At 39.7% G+C, this 20,743-nt stretch overlaps 1 protein-coding gene across 2 annotated transcripts in view; it reads right to left on the bottom strand.

The window, feature by feature from the left end:
* The window catches only part of LOC310826909 (titin-like), a 288,837-nt gene that overhangs the window by 146,970 nt on the left and 121,124 nt on the right, over positions 1–20,743 (bottom strand). For both annotated transcript variants that reach the window (XM_083702293.1, XM_083702294.1), the window contains 28 exons: positions 19,307–19,546; positions 17,930–18,022; positions 17,661–17,738; positions 16,961–17,026; positions 15,951–16,034; positions 15,580–15,630; positions 15,090–15,152; positions 14,639–14,704; positions 14,249–14,329; positions 13,030–13,113; positions 12,628–12,708; positions 12,212–12,283; positions 11,923–11,994; positions 11,169–11,252; positions 9,993–10,097; positions 8,783–8,941; positions 7,574–7,627; positions 7,056–7,139; positions 6,608–6,673; positions 6,198–6,278; positions 5,677–5,760; positions 4,772–4,855; positions 4,382–4,456; positions 2,906–2,989; positions 2,411–2,737; positions 1,079–1,165; positions 823–900; positions 432–509 (listed from right to left, as the gene is read on the bottom strand). In XM_083702293.1, coding sequence (XP_083558419.1) covers positions 432–509; positions 823–900; positions 1,079–1,165; positions 2,411–2,737; positions 2,906–2,989; positions 4,382–4,456; positions 4,772–4,855; positions 5,677–5,760; positions 6,198–6,278; positions 6,608–6,673; positions 7,056–7,139; positions 7,574–7,627; positions 8,783–8,941; positions 9,993–10,097; positions 11,169–11,252; positions 11,923–11,994; positions 12,212–12,283; positions 12,628–12,708; positions 13,030–13,113; positions 14,249–14,329; positions 14,639–14,704; positions 15,090–15,152; positions 15,580–15,630; positions 15,951–16,034; positions 16,961–17,026; positions 17,661–17,738; positions 17,930–18,022; positions 19,307–19,546 — 2,661 coding nt within the window. The remainder of the gene's footprint in view (positions 1–431; positions 510–822; positions 901–1,078; positions 1,166–2,410; positions 2,738–2,905; positions 2,990–4,381; positions 4,457–4,771; positions 4,856–5,676; positions 5,761–6,197; positions 6,279–6,607; positions 6,674–7,055; positions 7,140–7,573; positions 7,628–8,782; positions 8,942–9,992; positions 10,098–11,168; positions 11,253–11,922; positions 11,995–12,211; positions 12,284–12,627; positions 12,709–13,029; positions 13,114–14,248; positions 14,330–14,638; positions 14,705–15,089; positions 15,153–15,579; positions 15,631–15,950; positions 16,035–16,960; positions 17,027–17,660; positions 17,739–17,929; positions 18,023–19,306; positions 19,547–20,743) is intronic.

The following is a 20,743-nucleotide window of genomic DNA, read 5'->3' as shown; positions in this document are numbered from 1 at the left end:
TTGATTTGACTCCTTCTAGTACTGAGACACCACAAAGCAAAAGAACTAAAAGAAGAATGTGCTGCATCTGAACCACAAGGGCAAGGGGATTTGCAGATCTGCTCTTAATGAAACCGCCAGGTTTTTCTCACTGATATAATGTTTCTTTAATATTTATATTTACAGGCCCACCCTTCATGGTATTGACCACCCAGGGAGAGGTACAACAAACTGCAGCCCTGCTATGTAACATAGCAGGTCAATTGCTTACAACAAGGCTGTCCAAACTTGAATCACCAGCTGTTTTTGGATTACAATGCCCATCATCCCTAGCTAGCAGAACCAGTGGCCAGGGATGATGGGTATTGTAGTCCCAAAAAAACCCACCTGGAAACCCAAGTTTGGGGAAACCCTGGTTTAAAAGGATGACCAGGTGAACAAGGAGATGATACCTTTAGCAGGAGGAGCTTCCACCTTTTTAGGAACAGGTACTTTCTCTTCAGGGACCACTTTCTTGGGCACTTCAGGCACTTCAATTGAAAGAGACAGTATGTTGAGCATAGAATTTGGTTTCCAAATGAAGATGGAGAACAGTGACACAAAACACAAGAAGATTTTTTGTTGTTGAAGAAAATAAACAAGAAGTTACATTTAACAGGATTAAAGGACTATTAACACAGTTATTGTTTGCACAGCAATTTTTGCCACATAAACGTGCCCAGAGTGGGTCGTGACACAACATCAACACAACAGGAAAATCTAAGTACATCATTGCAATCAACAGCCTAGTTGTAGCCGATTAGGTAAGTTTATTTGCACAGGGCAAGCCTCACACTGATTTACCTTTAGCTGGTGGGGCTTCTTTTCGTTTAGGAACCGGAACCTTTTCTTCCGGGACGGGTTTCTTTGGCACCTCAGGCACTTTAAAGATAGGGCAAGAGATTGTTGAGGACACCACACCATTCACACAGCACATTAAAACAGAGAGTCAACAAAGGGCATGTCTACAGCTGATCCCCAGCCCACTAACGCCACTGAGCCAACAAACTTAATGAAATGAAAGCAAGAGTTTGAGGACACCGAATGAAGATAGATATACCTTTTGCTGGAGGAGCTTCCTTCTTCTTGGGGACAGGCTCAGGAGGAGCCTTTTTCTCAGGGACAGGCTTCTTTGGTACCTCAGGCACTTGAAGGATAAGATTGTATTTAAAAGAATGGATGCACCAAGACGCACCATAAGAACACAGCTGTATTGCAACACTCTGACATGACCCCTGCAAGCTAAGTTAACTTAAGGAAAGTTGCTTGCTCCCTCTTCCCCTTTGCAGTCACTTGCATCCCCTGAAAGTCCTCTCCAGAGTGTTGGGGCTCCTTCCTGAATACAGTGAAATGGGGCATACATAGCTGTTTTTTTGTAATCAAGCCAGACCACTGGGTCCATCTAGCTCCTCGTTGTCAATTAGTCATACCTTGGGTCCCGAACGCCATGGTACTCGGACGTTTTGGCTCCCAAACGCTGCAAACCCAGAAGTGACTGTTCCGGTTTGTGAACTATTTTTGGAAGCCAAATGTCTGATGGGGCTTCCGCAGCTTTGGTTTCCAAACGTTTTGGAAGTCAAACGGACTTCCGGAATGGATTCCATTCGACTTCCAAGGTGTGACTGTATAATGACAAACGGGACATTCTTAGTCCTGCCTGGGAATGCCAGGGATTGAAACTAGAACCTTCTACATTCAAAGCAGATGTTTTACCACAAAGCCACAGTCCTTCCGCAGATGGGGACACTGATGCTGGGAGGGGAGAGTAATTCAAAAGCAAAGATTCAAAGATAAGTTATTTAAGGGAAGGTCATGGAGGAGAAATTTCCCATCTCCTCTATGGTTAAGATATATTGCTCGGCACATGGAGAGGGGTGGTTGGCAATGGAAGGACAACGGGACACTATCGGATGCTAGACACTTTCTTCCTGATCTCACTATTCAGTAGAGCATAGGTCAATGCTATCAGATGTTCTGTATATATTTTTGTAATCTATTTTACCCCCAAACTATATGCTGTTGTATTCTCTGGTTATTTACTCTCTGGGAACTGTGGTGTCACAGGGTTTTGGCACACAACTAGCTTGCTGAATTGACATTTTATTCAGCTTGGAGAAGCCTGGGTGGAAATGAAATATATTCCTGAGAGTTTTGCTAGGACTAAAGACACTGCCTAGCGTGGACAAGCTCAGTGTTTCTGGGATATTCTCTAATTCAACTACAGCTATTTCTACTTGCAACATGAGCTGCACCGCACACATCTCACAACAAAGGAGAGCAAAATGAACTGAAAGCGAAAACCAAATAAATAACCAAGCAAACAAAAGCCAAAGCCAAACCAATAATAATAATAATCCTTTCTTTGTAATGCGCTTGTAAACTGGGATGTTACCTTTAGCTGGAGGAGGCGGAGGAGGCACTTCTTCCTCTTCCTCGTACTCAGGAACTTCTTCATAATGAGGAACTTCCTCCTCTTCATATTGAGGTACTTCCTCCTCATATTGTGTGACTTCTTCCTCATATCGGGTGACTTCCTCCTCATAATGAGAGACTTCTTTCTCATATTGTGTGACTTCCTCTTCATATTGTGTGACTTCTTCCTCTTCATATTGTGTGACTTCTTCCTCTTCATATTGGGGAGCCTCTTCCTCCTCTTCATATTGGGGAACTTCCACATGAACCACTTCTTTTCGAGTAACGGTCTTACGGACTTCAGGCACTTAAAAAATACGAATTTTCAAGAGTCTTAGCTAACGTATTATTTAACGCATACTAAGAACCAAATTTCACTGCAATGAAAGAATCAAGCTAGGACAAGAACACTCAGATATACAGCAGCAGACGGTATACACTTATGGCACACAAAGAGCACACATTGGCACAATACCTTTAGCTGGAGGTTTCTTCACTTTAGCGGCAATTGATATGGGCATTTTCTGTTTTGTGGGAATTCTCTCAGGTTCTTCGGGAACTTTAAAGACACAGTATATTTATGTTTCAGAGCTTTGATGGTAAAGGTACAGAAGGCCACAAAGAGCAGTAGGAAATTTGACAGAAACAAACATTTATGTTGCCAGACAAATGAACAAACATTTGGACAAGATGTGGCTAACGCATAGTTGCAAGTATAGTCTTTATACATCCGTCTTCTTACTGGTGTAGTGCATATACACCATTTTGTTGTTAGGATCAGTGGAGTCTGTATGTCTATCATATTGGAAAGCTGCCCATTTCTTCAGGTGCTATTACTTAGAAATACTCTAGACAGTAATCTACAGTAATTTTTCAAGATAATACATAGGGACTTTCATTGCAAGCTGCTATGTCTGGTAAATCAAAGGGGTGGAAGTCATTGAAAGTCTGGTTACATTAAGTGGGTATTATGCCAAGTCTCTGTTTAGGTTACTGACATTTTGAAGAAATTTCTACATTCTAGAAGAGATTACGGTATGTGGGAAGATTTAAGCCTTCAGCTTTATGGGATGGAACAACTGTAGCAGTCATCCAAACCAAAAATGAACAAACAAACCAATAATTTATGCAAGCTGTGAAATTTACTCTGTTGGAGGGTATGGGGAGCCAAACAACCAAAAGTCCACTGTTATCTGTGGTTTAGATCAACAAACTGCTTCTTTTTTGCCTCACCATGAATGAAGTTGAACACCCTAAGCTATTCTTACACGAATACTATCCTGCACCACTGCTTTATATCAGTGAACTTCTTTAGTGAATTAGCATTTACACTGGTTAATTCTAGAACTAATAATTCTGCTAATGTAAGAAAAAGTCAGATTGGGTTGTTTCCAAAGATGCACCTCTACTGACGGGAGGTGGTTTTTTTTGAGAAAGTGGAGGCTTCTGTCAGTAGAACAGGGAAGGAAACACCAGTTTACACCAAATTGCCTTCCCCTCTACATCCTCCATGCCACCTCCCACAGAGCACATTTGTGGCGCAGAGGCATGGGAGCTGCAAGAAGAAGAGGGATTTGGCAAAAATCACTTTCCTCACCGTTTGGCTGATGGAAGCCTCTAATGGATCAGTAGAACACCTTTAGATACACCTCATTTTAATATAAAAGTGAAAACTGAGGTGATACCCACATGCCATAGCTGTCAACGGTTCCCTTTTTTAAAGGGGAATTCCCTTATTCCGAAAAGGATTCCTCGCAAGAATAGGGAAAAGTTGACAATTATGCCACATGCTTCCCAAAGGCATCTCATGAAACACTGTGAAAACAGGATGCTGGACTAGATGGGTCATTGGCCTGATCTTGTAGGTTCATTTTACGTTCTCACCCTGCCCATTAATCTATACGGTGAATTGGTTAGGATTCCTGTTCCCCTACCCTGGTTGAGTTCATACCTGTATATGAAACTTCCTCTTCTGTGTGAAGAGAAACAGACATTTCTTCCGAATACCCCCAGTGTTCTTCCACAACTATTATTAAAGACAGAGTATTGAACTTTAGCATTTCTTACGGGAAACACTATTTGGGTCAGACAACGGGAATTTCAATAAGACTGATTAAGCAGTTACAAAACAAATGTAACTTTTATGTCAAGCCTTCTAGGTTTAAATAAAATAAAATAAATTGGGGGAGGGGAGTGCCCAAAGCGATATCCTCTCAAATGTATTTGGGGCAGAAAAATGAATTTCCTTAATAACTTAGGGTTGGCTATGGGAATTAATAGGGGGGTTGTTAGCACATTAACCACTTGTACTTTGATTTAGTTTACTTCAAAGCTTGTATACCTTTTTCTGGAGGGGCTGCTTTCCTTTTGGGGACAGCAATAGATATTTTTTCTTCTGAGATAACTGTCTTTGGAACTTCTGGCACTTGAAAGATAGGAAATGTAAGAAAACCACGTTGTGAATTTAAAACCCTCTCTCTGAAATGTTGCTGTTGGTGGTCTTGTAAGAGGATTACAGACAAAGAAAACTTCATAGACATTTGATATCTCAAGATTTTCTAATACAGGAGACCAACATGACAACATAATATTAAGCAGGCATACATTTAGCAAAAACTTGACAATACACTTAGATAATTAACTGGCCTGCTTTTGGTTTATGGAATTTGCTCTTTTTCAAGAACAGAAATAGTTATTTCTTATCCAAAGGCATCATAATGTAAAATATTCACTGCAGATTTTTAAACAGAAATAATATTTATGAAATCATTTATTTTCTTTTTTTTTTTTTAAATAAAGGTCCAAAAGAGTGTACACTGCAGAAAACTTTCATGAAGGACATTAAGATTCAGGACAGCTTTTAACAGGGACAGAGAAATGTCTCACAAAACAAGAATGCCATAAGAGATCTAAAGCACGTGGCAGTTTCACCCACATAAACATAATATTTCAAAAGACCTTACAAACTACACAGTCAACACAATGCACTGCTGCAGATCAGCAAAGGCCAGCTGCTCGAAGTTGTGCAGGCAAAGTGCCTACAGGAATTCATTGACACCAGCATTTCAAGTGTCCCAGTTTAACCCTAATATTCTGCATTTGTTTTGACACAGAGCAGAACATTTCTGTGAAATTTAGTCAAGTTTACTTTTTCCTTATCAGAAGCAGCTGGTTCAAAACTCCAGCGGGTGCCTGTTTCTGATCTATTCAAAAGCCCTCTTGTAGAGTCAGAGAAAGCAGGTGTACCTTTAGCTGGTGGAGCCACTGCTTTCTTGGGAACCGGAATGGGGACTTTCTCCTCCGGCACAGCTTTCTTTGGCACAGCTGGCACTTGAAAGATATTATTAATTTTCAGGTGACTTAAATCACGTACATGTGACAAATATAAACCAGGTAACAAAACGATTCAAAGTACCGAGATCTTGATTGTACATAAAACAAGAAAAGGAAACACAGACTATTTAACATAATTAGACCACTAGGGTAAAAGAAGGATGCAAAGAGTTACCTTTGGCATGCCTAAAAACAACTTTTCTTGTTTGAACAATAAATTCTTTCTTCCCCTGCTATATTCCTCTCCCATGCTATATCACAAATAGCCTTTGAAAGCTCATTCAGTTTCAAAAGTGGTTTGCTCTGCATCATGGGGGGAGATATTTGATGACTGAGTCCCCTGGGTTTCTCACATTTGCTGTGCAGTTCTTTAGCTCCCAAGAAATCTTAAGATACATATATATAAATTCCACAGAATTTAAAACTTTATATACCTCTTTTTGGTGGAGCCTCCTCCTTCTTAGTGACTGTTACTTTTTCTTCAGTGACAACCTTTTTCTTGTGTACTTCGGTCACTTAAAGACAACAAACAAAGGTAGGAATATTGCATGTGGTTCCATCTCAGAATGACAGGAATATGTTTTGACTATAATTCAGTTCCATTTAAAAATACTGATCTATTATTTACCATATATAAAACATGAATGAGACAGTAAAAGAGACCGAGGAACTGACAACATTACTGGCAGAAGATTGAAAGAGGGGCCAATACATGGCGACAGTACCTCAAGATATTAATGTGCACGAAACCCATATAATTCTTATGTGAAATGGACCAACAAAATATATACATGACGCTATCTAGACAAAACACATTACTGACATGTTTTTGTGTGTGTGTTACCTTTGGGTGCTGGAGGTTCTTTTGCTTTAGGTGGTGCCCGTTCCTCAGGAGGAGCTTTCTTGGCCACTTAAAAATATTACAAAATTTTATAACGTTGGAGTGATTTGAACATCAATAGGAAAACACATTAAGAACTTACACCACATACATTTCACTGAGTAAATCCACAGCCAGATTGCTTAGAGACAAGCAATTGCTCACACTTAATGCAAAAGAGATTAATATCAACTCAAATAGTTTAGATGACAGAGGAAAAAAAAAAAAAAGCATTTTGCCTAGGGTTGCCATATTTCAAAAAGTAAAAGCCAGGGCACCCTGAAAGTTGTTGAGCTTTTTTAGACAAACCCCAAAGTTGTTGAGCCTTTGAAATCCCAGTAATGTCCGAGAAAATCCAGACGTATGGCAACCCTAATTTTGCCTAAGTGAAAAAAGCAGTCTTTATATATACCTCTAGCTGGGGGAGCTTCCACTTTCTTGGGAACAGCAACTGGTACTTTCTTTTCTGGTTCAGGTTTCTTCCGAACCTCAGGCACTTCAGGAAGAATATTTAAGTATCAGTTATGTTTGCTGTGCATGTTATTCAAACAGTATAGAAAAATAAGGAGATGAATCCATATTTCAATGCAAAATTCAGTCGAAATGTTCAGAGGCTAATTTTGTTTTATATACATACAGAAACACACACTAAGACATACTCATCTCTGCACAGCAGAATCAAAAGATACACAAGGTGTTATATGAAAGCAAAATGGGCCATTGCTGGCAATTAGGGTTTTTAAAATTGAGAAAGGCACAGGAATTTGCAAACAGGTCCTTGGCAGTCAAAAAAGATAGTTTGTAATACTTTGAGCACTACAACAACAAAAAAACAAGCACAAATACAATAGTAACAAGCATGGGACAGACAGCTGTCAAACATCTATATTGAAGAGTTGATAATTTAATACCAAAGAGTTGCTGGTATACCTTTAACTGGTGGGACTTCTTCATGCACTGTCTCCTCAGCGTAGTAGGCCTCTTCTGTTAATGTAAAGATATTAAGAAGGTATAGTTGAATAGTTGACATGCACATGTTGATACAATTAACAAAACAAGAAAGTGACAGCTCTTACAAACACACATATATTTACTTTCATCTCATGTTACTCCTAGTACATGTGCAGGTAGGTTTACTCCAGGGACAGACCTCTTGATATTGCTGGACTACAACTCCCATAATTCCTGACCATTGGCCATGCTAGCTGGGGTAGTTGGGAGTCCAGCAAGCTCTGGAGGGCCACAGGTTCTCCATCCCTGCTTTCCTCTCAACAGAGGCCATACTCTCTCTTCTGACCATTTCATGGGAAAAAGTGAGTAGATTACTTCCCAGTTCCAATTGAAGTCAATGTAAACACCCACAGTGACTTCAGCGAGAGATGACATATCTCAACTTCCTTGAAAAGGTCACATCCATGAAAGGGCCTATCTCAATGGTTCTTGTAATAAATAGGGGGAGCCTTATGAAACGGGGTATTAGATCACATCCTTTAATTCTATAGCTCTTGGAGCAATGGCTTTAGGTAAGTTAGATTTCATGTACTTTTGTTTTGTTTAGCTCTAGGTGGCTGATATGAAGGTGACTAATATTTGGAATTATTTTATAATGATAAGCAAGTAATAAATCATATTAATGAAATAAATAAATAATGAATGAATGAATAAATAAATAATAAATACATATTATCTCTTTTAAATATGTAGCTCTTTTTCTGTCTGTTTCTGGTGGTTCCTGCTTTCCTGGGAGAGTAATGAGGCTCTGAAAGTTGAGCCACCCTAAATAATATGTGTCATCTGTGTAGGAATGTAGGAATCTTTTATTCTTATAGAAATTGGCTTGCAGTGCTCTGCCTATATTTGTAAATTTGAGAAAAGAACACTTGGGTTCGTTTCTGTATTTTCATGTGAAAATAAGAATGATGGAGGGAAATAAGAAAAGCAAAAGTGTATGTACTTTTAAATTTATTCTTTTAAACCTTTATTTGGGTTCTGAACAAAGTAAATCATATCATAAGCAGCAAATGACTGCCTTAATTTCAAAAGGTCATTAAATAATTACATTCAATTCAGCCCAAAGGATATAATGGCAGATATTATACTATACCAACATTTGCTGCTGGCTGTTGAATTGAGGCATACCTGTTACTTCAGAAATCTCTTCCTCTCTCTCATAAGAGATCTCCTCTCTCTCATAAGAAATTTCCTCCTCCCTTTCATAAGAAATCTCCTCCTCTCTTTCATAAATTTCTTCTTCTTCCACTTCTTCCTCCTCCACCACCTCTTCAGGCCATTCTTCCACTGTTAATATTTTAAAGATGGGTTATTTTTAATTTTGCTGTGGGGTTAGATGTCCTATAACCACCCTTGCCAGGTCAGTGTAGTTACTACAGACAGGCACATACAAAGGACATGAACTGATTTTCATACACAGAAACACACATTCATATCAACTGCAATTCTAGGGATCTCAGACCTTTTCCCATTGCAGCAGGTACATAAGAGAATTAATAGCAAAGTACCTCAGTATCAAAGTTAGCTACCGCAAGGGTTTAGATGACTTGCTAAGGTCTCTTGATCTATGGAATCCTGCATTGTGGTATGTGATGACTCCACCAGGGGACAGATTCTTACAAGAAAAATCAGGTGGAGTTTTATGTAGGAAAACCCATGTTGCACCACAGCTGTCCTATGTGTACACTGTGTACCCTTGCCCCTAAATCATGACTTCTTTCTGCAGAGTATGGAAAGTTGAAAGGATAATGGGTTAGATCCAAAGGTGATCTTCATTTAGAAGAAAACCTTTTCCAAGCATAGTCGGACTGCTTCTGACTTAATGGAAGAACGTTGAATGACAAAATCTACCCCAGATCCATAGGAGCTCCTCCACTTGCACAAGGGCTTCTGTAAGACTTTGCACAAGATTTACTTCTGCCACCATGATATAGGTGTGTCTGACTAGAATTTGGGGCTCAGCCATGAATCTCACTGGGTGACTGGATCAATCACTATCTCTCAGATTAACTCATCTCACTAGGTTGTTGCAAAAGCAAAATGAAAGGAGGGACCATGTATATCATCCTGAGATTCTTGGAAGTAGGGTGCGATAAAATGTAATGGATAAATAGTAAATGCTATTGACATTCTGGATAACCGTGGAATTGGATCTGAGAAAAGACATTTCCTCTGAGGATCTTGCCTGGCTGTCAGATGTTATACAAATGCCCAGAGACACACAAACACAAAACTGTAATGGCAGATGTTAACAGGGAAGAGCAGTGAAGAGCAGCGACAACAAAAAGCGCCTGAACACAGTTGAATTCCTCACAGTTCTAATTATTTGCACATATACCTTCAGGCGGTGGAGCTTCCACTCTTTTAGAAATGGCAACAGATACTTTTTCTTCTGAAACAAATCTTTTCTCTTCTAGAACAGCTCTCTTAGACACCTCAGGCACTTTAAAAGACATTAAATGCATTGAGTTTTAATGGGGATATACAGATTCCTGACTGATATCTGAGGAGGTTTGTCTGAACACTTGTGCAACTAACAACCGCAAAATGGACAAGTAAACTACATACTGTTCTTTACTAAGCAACGTACAAAGTAAAGCTAATACAGAACTCCAAAACAAACATAAGCAAATCCTCCCCACTTGACAGGTATGGGGAAGCTTTCTCAGCCTGAGGGCTTCCTTCTCTTTGGGGCAAGCTTCTGGGGGACAAATATCAGTGGTGCACAGGGCCAGAGGCAAATGCGCAGAGAGGAACTAATGTGAATTTGACAGTAGGTCAGTTTGTACACACACTCACCAACCCTACTTTATTATCCATCCGTCTAAGCATCCATCCCAGCCAGGCAAAAATACCCAAGGAGGTAAACGTAAAGGACCCCTGGATATTTAAGTCCAAAGGCAACTATGGGGTTGCGGCACTCATCTCGCTTTCCAGCTGAGGGAGCCGGAGTTTGTCCACAGACAGCTTTTCTGGGTCATGTGGCCAGAATGACTGAACCACTTCTGGCGCAACGGAACACCGTGACAGAAACCAGAGTGCATGGAAACGCCGTTTGCCTTCCCGCCGCAGCGGTACCTATTTATCTACTTGCACTGGTGTGCTTTTGAACCACTAGGTTGGCAGGAGCTGGGACAGAGCAACAGGAGCTCACCCCATCGTGTGTGGGGATTTGAACTGTCAACCTTCTGACTGGCAAGCCCAAGAGGCTCAGTGGCTTAGACCACAGCGCCACCCACGTCCTTTTACTCAAGGAGGATACAAAGCATGGCTGATGAGGTATGTGACCTTGGGAGGTTATGTGGCTTGAGGAGCATTTTGAAGACCAGATAGAGAAGCCAGCAGGGCTGTATTTGGCCCCCAGATCTAAGGTTCCCCATTCCTGCCCTATGAAAATATGTTGAACAGTTGCAAGCAATGTGACATGGTACGAAACATAAAATGATGGTCAGCATACGAAAGAAAGGTAAAAGCTCTTTTAGATAATAAGACCATTGACCACTTAAATGCATACCTCTGGCTGGGGGAGCTTCCACCTTTTTGGGAACAGCAACAGGTAATTTTTCTTCAGGGACGACTTTCTTAGGTACCTCAGGCACTTTAAAGAGACCATTTAGTTTTAGAATTTTTTTGAAGTGGCAAGAATGATGTTAAAAGTACAGATTTCGGCTACAAAGAAGAGGCAGCAACTAAAAAGATATAGAGGACATTTAAATAATGGTGCCGATGTAAAAGACCAATGGTCTTTTTATTATTATTATTATTATTATTATTATTATTATTATTATTATTAAATTTTAATTTTATTTAACATAATTGTTACAAAATATAAGCAAAACACTGCAAATACATACACACATATACACTTCAAATAAGCATATATACATGAAAAATGGAACAAAAGAGAAAAAAAGAAGAAAAGAAAAAAGAAGAAAAAATAAAGAAAAAAGAAGAAGAAAAGTTGGAAGAATTTATTCCAAATTTCTTGTACAAATATCTCAATATGAAAATAATAATAAAATTTCATTGATTGACTTCCATCGCTTACACTGCACTTCCTATATACATTTTAAGCAAGATTGTATGTGTTATTCCGTATTTTTCCCATACAGTCTCACACAAATATTCTAATCAGTAAGTTTTCTAAATCTTTCATAAATCTATTCTAAACACAACCAACACCTTACATTTAATCCTTGTCTACATTTGACTGCAATAGTCTTTTTGTTCTGTTCTGTTTTGTTTGTTTGTTTTGAAGGAGAGCATACCTTTAGCTGGAGGAGCTTCTTCCCTTTTGCGTAGTCGCGGCACTTTTTCTTCAGGGACTGCTTTCTCAGGTACTTTTAATAATGTTAAAATGAGAATATGTAAGAATATGTAGAGACTAAGAGACCATGACGGCTATTATCAACAACTATACACAAACATATGCTGCATAGGACTCAAATATGAAATGAACTTACATATGATTAAGAGGAAGATCCAAAGAGAGAAACAAAAGAGTCTTAAGATTTAGTTTTATATATTTTTCAAATATATAAGATTTGCGTCTTGTACCTTTGGGTGGCGGAGGCACTTTCTTTTTTGGAACAGGAACCTTTTCTTCTACTTTCTTGGGTACCTCTGGCACTTTGAAAAAAACATCAGAGTTATGAATATTGGGATCGAATATTGCTAACTATTATAAAGTGAGGAGCAGGGTCCTATATCAAGTTGTGAGATCACTTACAAGTGAACTGGGCACTTTACTGAATTTAGATGTGTTACGATAACATTGCACACTGTCCGTTTAGTGTTCTGGTGTTTAACTGAAGAACATTTGTTAATGAAGATGCTGTTGAGCAACGAACAAATATAGGAAGACGACGATTACGACACGAAAACAATCACCGCTGAGGGACCTCAGATCTTTTCACGACACATCATTTGAAGCAACAAATGAAAAGAGCTGCTTATGAGCGGTGGTCTCATACCTTTAGCAGGTGGCTCCACTTTTTTAGGAACGGGAACAGGTGCTTTTTCTTCTGGGACTGGCTTTTTAGGTACTTCGGGCACTTTAAAGATATCAAAAGCAGATTCTGAGAATCACCCGGACACATAACAACTGATCAATGACATCTCACATTTTGTGATTACACTTCACAAGAAGGAAGAGATGGTATTTTGGAAAGGAATGCTCTAACCCAGAAGAACCTCCATTTAAGATTCCCTATGGGCAGCAGCCCAAACACCCACATATTCAACACATTAGCTTTGGTAACCAAACAGAGAAAGACGCTGGATTTGTAAAACTCATTCCGAACAGTGGTTGCATATGGGGGACAAAGCACAGGGGACAAAGGTTCTTTGGGTGGCTTTCGTTTCAAGAAAAGTACCTTTAGCTGGGGGTGCTGGTTCTTTCTTGGGAACAGCAGCAGGCTTTCTTTCTTCTGGTGTAGGTTTCTTAGGCACCTCTGGCACTTGATCATTAAAAAAAGAGAGGTTTTAGAACTTGGAACTCCTATTTGGGGCTCAACATCCAAGATTGTACAGAAATATATGGAGAGAAGCAGAAGCGAGATAAATGGCATATCAAGGCATCAAGCAAAAGCTGTTACTAAAGAGGTAAATGTACCCCTGACCGTTAGGTTCAGTCGTGGACTACTCTGGGGTTGCGCGGTCAACTCACTCTGTAGGCCGAGGGAGCCGGCGTTTGCCCACAGACAGCTTCCGGGTCATGTGGCCAGCATGACTAAGCGCTTCTGGCAAACCAGAGCAGCGCACGGAAATGCCATTTACCTTCCCACTGGAGTGGTACCTATTTATTTACTTGCACTTTGATGTGCTTTCGAACTGCTAGGTGGGCAGGAGCAGGGACCGAGCAACGGGAGCTCACCCTGTCGCAGGGATTTGAAACCGCCGACCTTCTGATCGGCAAGTCCTAGGCTCTGTGGTTTAGACCACAGGGCCACCCGCGTCCCAAATCAGTTAATAGGTAAGGGTAATCTGTCATGAAAAAAGCCGCACTGGGCATACATCCCATTTTGATCTCCATAATTGTGTGTCTGTATGAGTGCCTTCTATACGCGGCATGCAAATCGAACAGTTATCATGCCATGCAGAAGACATTACGTTAACAAAGCGAAATTTGGCAAATGTGCTGGGGCTGGAAAACACTGCCGGCTTTTATACCTCCTCAGTTGCAAGGGCATGTGTGCAGCCAATGCCCTCTCAGCCGGGAGAGGCCACTGATTGGCCAATTTGAAATGCAGCAGCTGGCGGGAACACAAGCCAGATGCCCAGACAGCCAGGGGGGATTTCCCCAATGGCTGCCTGGCCATGTGCTCTCTGTTCTCACTGCCCAGGGATGGTGGCTGAGCACGAGGGATCACAACAGGCACCCACCCAGAAAGGAGTAAACATCCATTACATTACAAAGTGAAATTTAGCAAATGAATATTTGGCCATCCCTAAAGTACATGTATATTATACACACTTTGCTTGCAGAAAAACACCAGAAAGCCACCTAAGTAACATATGGATGGACACATTTTAAGGCATGGATAAGAGTTCAGAGAAGCAAGATGGCGGGATCAGCTCTGACAATGGATGTACCTTTAGTTGGCGGAGCCTCTACTTTCGGAGGAGGAGCAGGTTTTTTCTTTTCTGGGACTGGTTTCTTTGGCACCTCAGGCACTTTAAAGACACACAGGTATAAAAGGTTTAAGGAAGTGCTACAGGCCTACATTTGTTCATAGCAGTGAAGAAAATGTTTGAAATGCCAGCGTGGATTTAAAACCGTGTATCTATTTAACAAAGACAGTTATGGCTATTGAAGATTAAACCCGCGTATAACGTTTAATATGTAGGATCTTAGTTGTAAAGGTGTCTTTCTGATGAAGTAGCCAAGCCACATTTTTGGCTGCGTGTTTATCAATCCTCTAGAAGATACGCAGGCTAGAGACCTGTCTGAGATATTGTTATTATTGCACATATATTATTCACCTTTAGCCGGCGGGGCCTCCACTTCCTTGGGAACTTTTTCTTCTGCTCTCTTCCTCACCTCAGGAACTTTAAATATATTAATTTTGGGTTAATCAGATGATAGTGGTCATCAGAGCCACCCTCACATTATAGTTTCAAAAACGTACGGGCTTTTGTGACACATGTAAACATACATAAGCACCCAAATCTGATCAACAAGGATATAAAATAACTGCAGATATCAAGTTCTTAATGGATAAGAGTTTAAACCAGGGTTTCCCAAAACTTGGGTCTCCAGCTGTTTTTGGACTACAACTCCCATAATCCCTAGCTAGCAGGACCAGCGGTCATGGTTGATGGGAATTGTACTCCAAAAACTGCTGGGGACCTAAGTTTGGGAAACCCTGGTTTAAATAAACTCACATACTAAAATTGTAGTAGTAATAATAATATTAATAATAATATAATCTACCTTTGGGAGGTGGAACTTCAGGTGCTTCCACATAGAACCTTTCCTCATCGTACTCATCTGGTTCTTTAAAGAGAATTATGAGATTAAAAAGTTACATTTACCCTCCATTTTAGATAATACTGAAACGCTACATGTAGACCTATTAAGATGATGGATGAATTTGTGGAAGAAAAAATTGCTCCTGCTATCCACACCTCTAAGTGTCCATCTGATCTTTCATATGGAGTCTAGGTGTGTACAAATTGTATGCGCTTAGGCTCTTTCCACACAGTGTTTGCAAATCGGGGAACAACAATTCCGGGCATGATCTTAAGTCCTACCACCCAACATATGTATCGGTCATCTGAATAGTGATAAAGACATGCCCAAACCCAGGGAAGTATCAAAGACGGTATATAATAACAGCTACACATTTCAACAGTTAACAGTACAGATGAACTCGCATGGTACAAAACAAGATAAAACTGATTAGGAAAAAGAGCGAATCTACCTTCAGTTGGATATTCCACATAGAAGCTGTCCTCTTCATACTCTTCTGGTTCTTTAAAGAGAATTGTAAGATGTAAAAACTGTACTTTCACTCTGTTTTAGATAATACTGGATCGGTACATAAAATGACAACTAAGAAATGCAACAGCAAACAGACTTTGTCTATTCCACCAGTCCTAAGCAATCTTTGCACTCCCATGTGCTCACAAAACTCTTGTGCATGAGTATTTTCCCATGCAGTTCAGTATAGGGAGCAGATCCTCACTTGTTACTCTACCATCAAGTAAAAAAGAATGTAAGAATTCTGAAAAGGCACCCTTTTCACACGAGACAAGACAGCAAGGAGAAAAAAGAAGAGATATTTATAGTTACCTGAACCATATGTATATTCTTCTTCTCTGTGATACGAAACAGATACCTTTTCTTCTGAAATGGTCCATTGTTGTTCTGTTGGTACTTTAAAAAGCAAGAATTCACTTTAGTATTTTTTAAATTAAAGAATTGGTAGACAATGAATCTATCCTTATGGAAGTCGCATAACACCACATACTACATTTATTGAACTCAGCACCACAGCTCAAAATTACACCATTAGGGTGGATGTGCCACAGCAATAAAGAGAAACAAAAATCATAAACAGGTAACAATTGAGACCATAAAGCAAAAAAAGCATTTTCAAGCATCCAAACTATTTTTGTGTGCAAAGAGAATGTACAAAAGCCCTGTTTCCAAAGAAAAGCAGACATAAGAAGAACAAGAGAGTGGACACATACTATTGTGAGTATACAGGAGAAGTTGTATTGAATGGTAACATATAGTGTAAATTAGATGAATATAGAAGATATTAAAGAAAGGAACCAAAAAGCAAGAATTCTGCACCAATATAGACTCAGTGCCTAGGTGTTGTGGAAACTCCACAGGACTTAAGAGAACCCTGTTCCCCCACGTTCATTTAAAGCACACACACCCTATAGTGATGAGAACTACCATTTCTTCCTCTAATGGCAAACTCAGATCAAGAACAACAACAGGACTGGAATCAAAACAGATGGCTTTAAGGAGCCTTAAGGAGAAACAAAAGAGGCACTAGCATGCTTGGGAGTTGGTGTGTTTTGGTGTCGTGATATGGGAAGTAGAAAAACAGAATTGTGGTAAGTGTATGGGGATCTGGGGATTTCTCAAGTCATGGTCACCATTCCTGCATAGAGAAAGAGAATGCCATGTGTGACTGTGAAGTGGGAACATCACAATGGGTTAATAAAAACCAGCAATCACTGCAGGTCAGCACAGAGTGAACATGTGGGCATGCATGCATACATTATGGAAATATTCGGATCAGGGATTACATATAAACGCTGAAAAAATAAAAATGTGTTTTGTACCTTTTCTCTCTACCACTTCTTCATGGACCACCTTTCGTGCAGGTTTTGGTGGTGGAGCTTCTGGAGCTTAAAGGATATAAATAGTTAGTCCCAAACCTTTTCAGTCATCATCTAGGCTAAGATTACATGCAGAAAATGTAACATCACACTGCATATGCGCTTGCATTTTTGCGCCACTCGTGGGATACAATTTACAAAAGACCAAATTAATACATAGCAAAGGGTTGTATCCAAATAAGTCATTCTGTTTGTGCAAGGACTTCAATATGCATAGTAGAAGTCCCCTTGTCTCCTCATGCTTTCCCATGTTCCTCCCCCAAATCTGCTCCAGGGGGTTGGGGGAAAACCCCAGAACAATTAACTATAACCTCTTGCTTTTAATGGACACCTCATCTCCATTTGCTCCCCCATCACTACTTCCTTCCCTCTGCTAGTAGCTGGGCACCTAGTTTGCAAGAAGGAGGTCCAAGATGAAGTCCCTGGTATCTCCATTTAAAAGGATAGGGTGCAGATAACACGAAAGACATCTGCCATGGAGACCAGTGCCAGTCAGAGGAAACAGTACACTGGATCAGATGAACAAAACAGGCTGACCTGTTAAGGCAGTTTCATGTATTTCATGGATATGAAATTGATGCAAATGTATTAATAGCACTGTCTACTGCTAAGCACATGCAATTACCATTATCTTCAGTATTACCTCTGGCCCGTTTGAAATGTTCTTCCTCCATCACTTTAGCCTTTCTTTCCACCTCTTCTGTTACAGGTTTCCGTGTAACTACAGGGAATTTAAATAATTACACATTAGCTGGAAATTGGTTCATTTTACACAGAAGTTATCTTAAGAATATAATGGGAATATGCACTTTTTAAAATGGAAAGAAAAGGAAAGAAAATAGGACTGTAAGAATCTGAATAGGACTTGCTGGAGTGGGAAATGTTTTGATACTAAAATTCTAAAGGCCATACCTTTTTCTACCACAACTTTCTTCTCTACTTTCTTGGCTGAAATCTCTGGTGGTTTCCGCGTAGGTGGTTCTGGCTTTCCTGGAACCTGGACAACTGTAACATACATTACATTTATATTAGAGAACATTACCTTACACCTGCTTCATAAACATCAAGGATGTTTATGATTGAGAAAGAAAAAGAGTGCAGGGAATGTTAGCAGTTGTGTATTCTTGGCCCAAATAGAAATCAACACTGGCCACCATTTGCTTAATTAGGGTAGCATTGTTCCATCTGCAAAAGAATATGCTTATTTTTTAATATGACCTGTAAGGCAAGGTATAGGCAGATTTAGATTGGATGAACATCCATTTGAAATATTTTCTGCTGTTGGATTATGCCGAAATGGCAAAACTGACCAGAAAGCTCAGGACCAAGAGGACCAAAACTTTAATAAAGAATGAGAAAAAAAATGTAATTTACTTGAGAGACCACTGTAAGCAGATGAAAACTTTAGCAGGATTGCAATAACACTTGTAATGTTGAAAATATTATGGACAAAATGGAGAGACATAAAATTTGGACGATGAAATAATATGCAGTTGAAAAGGCTGATAATAGGACCCAAGGAGGGGAAGGTGGGAAGATTTGGAAAAAAATCTCTAAAGATGCATATGTATTTTGTATTGTTATAATTCTACATTTGTAAAGGGATGCGGGTGGCGCTGTGGGTTAAACAGAGCCTAGGACTTGCTGATCAGAAGGTTGGCGGTTTGAATCCCCGCGACGGGGTGAGCTCCCATTGCTCCGTCCCTACTCCTGCCAACCTAGCAGTTCGAAAGCACGTCAAAGTGCAAGTAGATAAATAGGTGGGAAGGTAAACAGTGTTTCCGTGCGCTGCTCTGGTTCGCCAGAAGCGGCTTAGTCATGCTGGCCACATGACCCGGAAGCTGTATGCCGGCTCCCTCGGCCAATAAACTGAGATGAGCGCTACAACCCCAGAGTCATTCGCGACTGGACTTAACAGTCAGGGGTCCCTTTACCCTTTACCTTTACGCTTGTAAAATCAAATAAAAATTATTTTTTTTTTTAAAAAAAGAAATATTTTCTGCAAGTATATTGCTGCAAGAAAGCAAAATTTGATAGAAAAATAGGAACAGCAGCTTTTTCAACCACATTTGAGCTCTCTTCCCCCTCCAAAGAACAGTGAAATGAGAGGTATTGGAAATTAATCATATAGTGCAGTGGTGGGGAAGCTGTGACTGTCCAGATATCATCCTTGCCAAATGGCTATGCTGACTGGGGCTGATAGGATATGGAATACACCAACATCTCGAGAACCACATATTCCTCAACAGAGAAAACAGAAAGGAGAAAGTTTTAAAAAATGAAACATACCTTCTTTGCGAATTTGCTTTTCTTCATAAGTTACTTGTCTTTCTCCATATGCCCATTCCTCTTCTCCTTCATCATATCCTTCTTCTCGTTCATAATATTCATGCTCCTCTCCATAATCCTCTTCCCATTCTTCATATTCTTCTTTGTGAACCTCATATACTTCTTCCTTCTTCTCATAAACTGCTTCTTTCTTCTTAGCTACAGTGGTTACTTTGACTTCCTGAGGTTTCTTTGCAGGAGCTAATAAATAATAATAATAATAATAATAATAATAATAATAATAATAATAATACAAAGCCTAATAAGGTTGACATGGGTATTTGCAGTTTTCAGAATAATCATTCCATACATGCGTTATTGTGCTTTGAAATTGTACAAATGAAGTTTTTCGTCATGTAGTTTCAATGCCATGTCATTCTCAAAGCAACAGCAGCATGGCTGTCCTAAGGCAGATGGATTTATTAGAGCTTATGAATGGATAGATGAATTAAATGAAAGCTTTCTGCTCAGTGGAAAAGTTTGAAATTCCTGGGTGAAATCTAGGGATAGATGAATCTGTCAATGACTGTTTCTCTCAGCTTTTTGTTTTTCCCAATCTTGAATTCAGTTCTCTGTCTTTATTTTATTTATTTACTTTAAAAATTCCTCATGCAAATCCACCAACATTTTCCCATGCAGTTCTGACTAATATACATAATTTTGCAAGTATTTTCCCCTAATATAATGAAGTGTTTCGACTATTTGATGCATTTTCATGCGCACTTGCCCCTAGTATACAAATTTATGCTTGGAGAACTACATCACAAAATTTGAGGGAGTGTGAATTTCAAAGGAGAGCTGCATTTCAGTTTGGCTATTGGATCCAAAAGTGTTTACTAGTTAGTTTGTCATTAAAACGGAAACAAAATTGAATGTCTCCTCCAACCCTATGAAATACAATTCTGCATGGAAGTGTCCATATAAGAGAAGGAGAGGAGATTTTTTTTTGCTGAACCCTCTCCTCCATTTTCTGCTGCAGCCCCTTGTGTCCCCAGAAAATCAGTTCAAGAGGTTTCACTCTGGAACAGTGTGGCAGGTGGCAAAGGGGGCTGCAAGGAGAAAAAACTAATGAAAAAACTGCCTCCTAATCTCTTGTGCTAGTACACACCTCCACTAGATCAAAAGCTATTCTGCTTTAATTCTACCTACTGTCTTTTCAAAGTCCTTTTAATAAACTATCAGTATTTCAGTGGGTATTCTAGTCAACTGATAGTTAAATCCCCTGGCTTATCTGCAGCAAGCTCCTGAAGTAAACATTGAAGAAAGAGTTCAAATTAGTATTATCTGGGAAATCCTGTAAAGGGATGACCTTTGCATGAATAATGATGTTAGGATGACTGAAGGGAAAATGAAGAATGACAGCGCCACATTTTAAATGGCCCAAGCAATAAAAGATGG

This window comes from Podarcis gaigeae, assembly GCF_964106915.1.
Source record: "Podarcis gaigeae genome assembly, chromosome: 1".
Lineage (NCBI taxonomy): Eukaryota > Metazoa > Chordata > Lepidosauria > Squamata > Lacertidae > Podarcis > Podarcis gaigeae.
The sequence above is the reverse complement of the archived record's forward strand: the minus strand, read 5'-3'. Positions and strand labels throughout refer to the sequence as shown.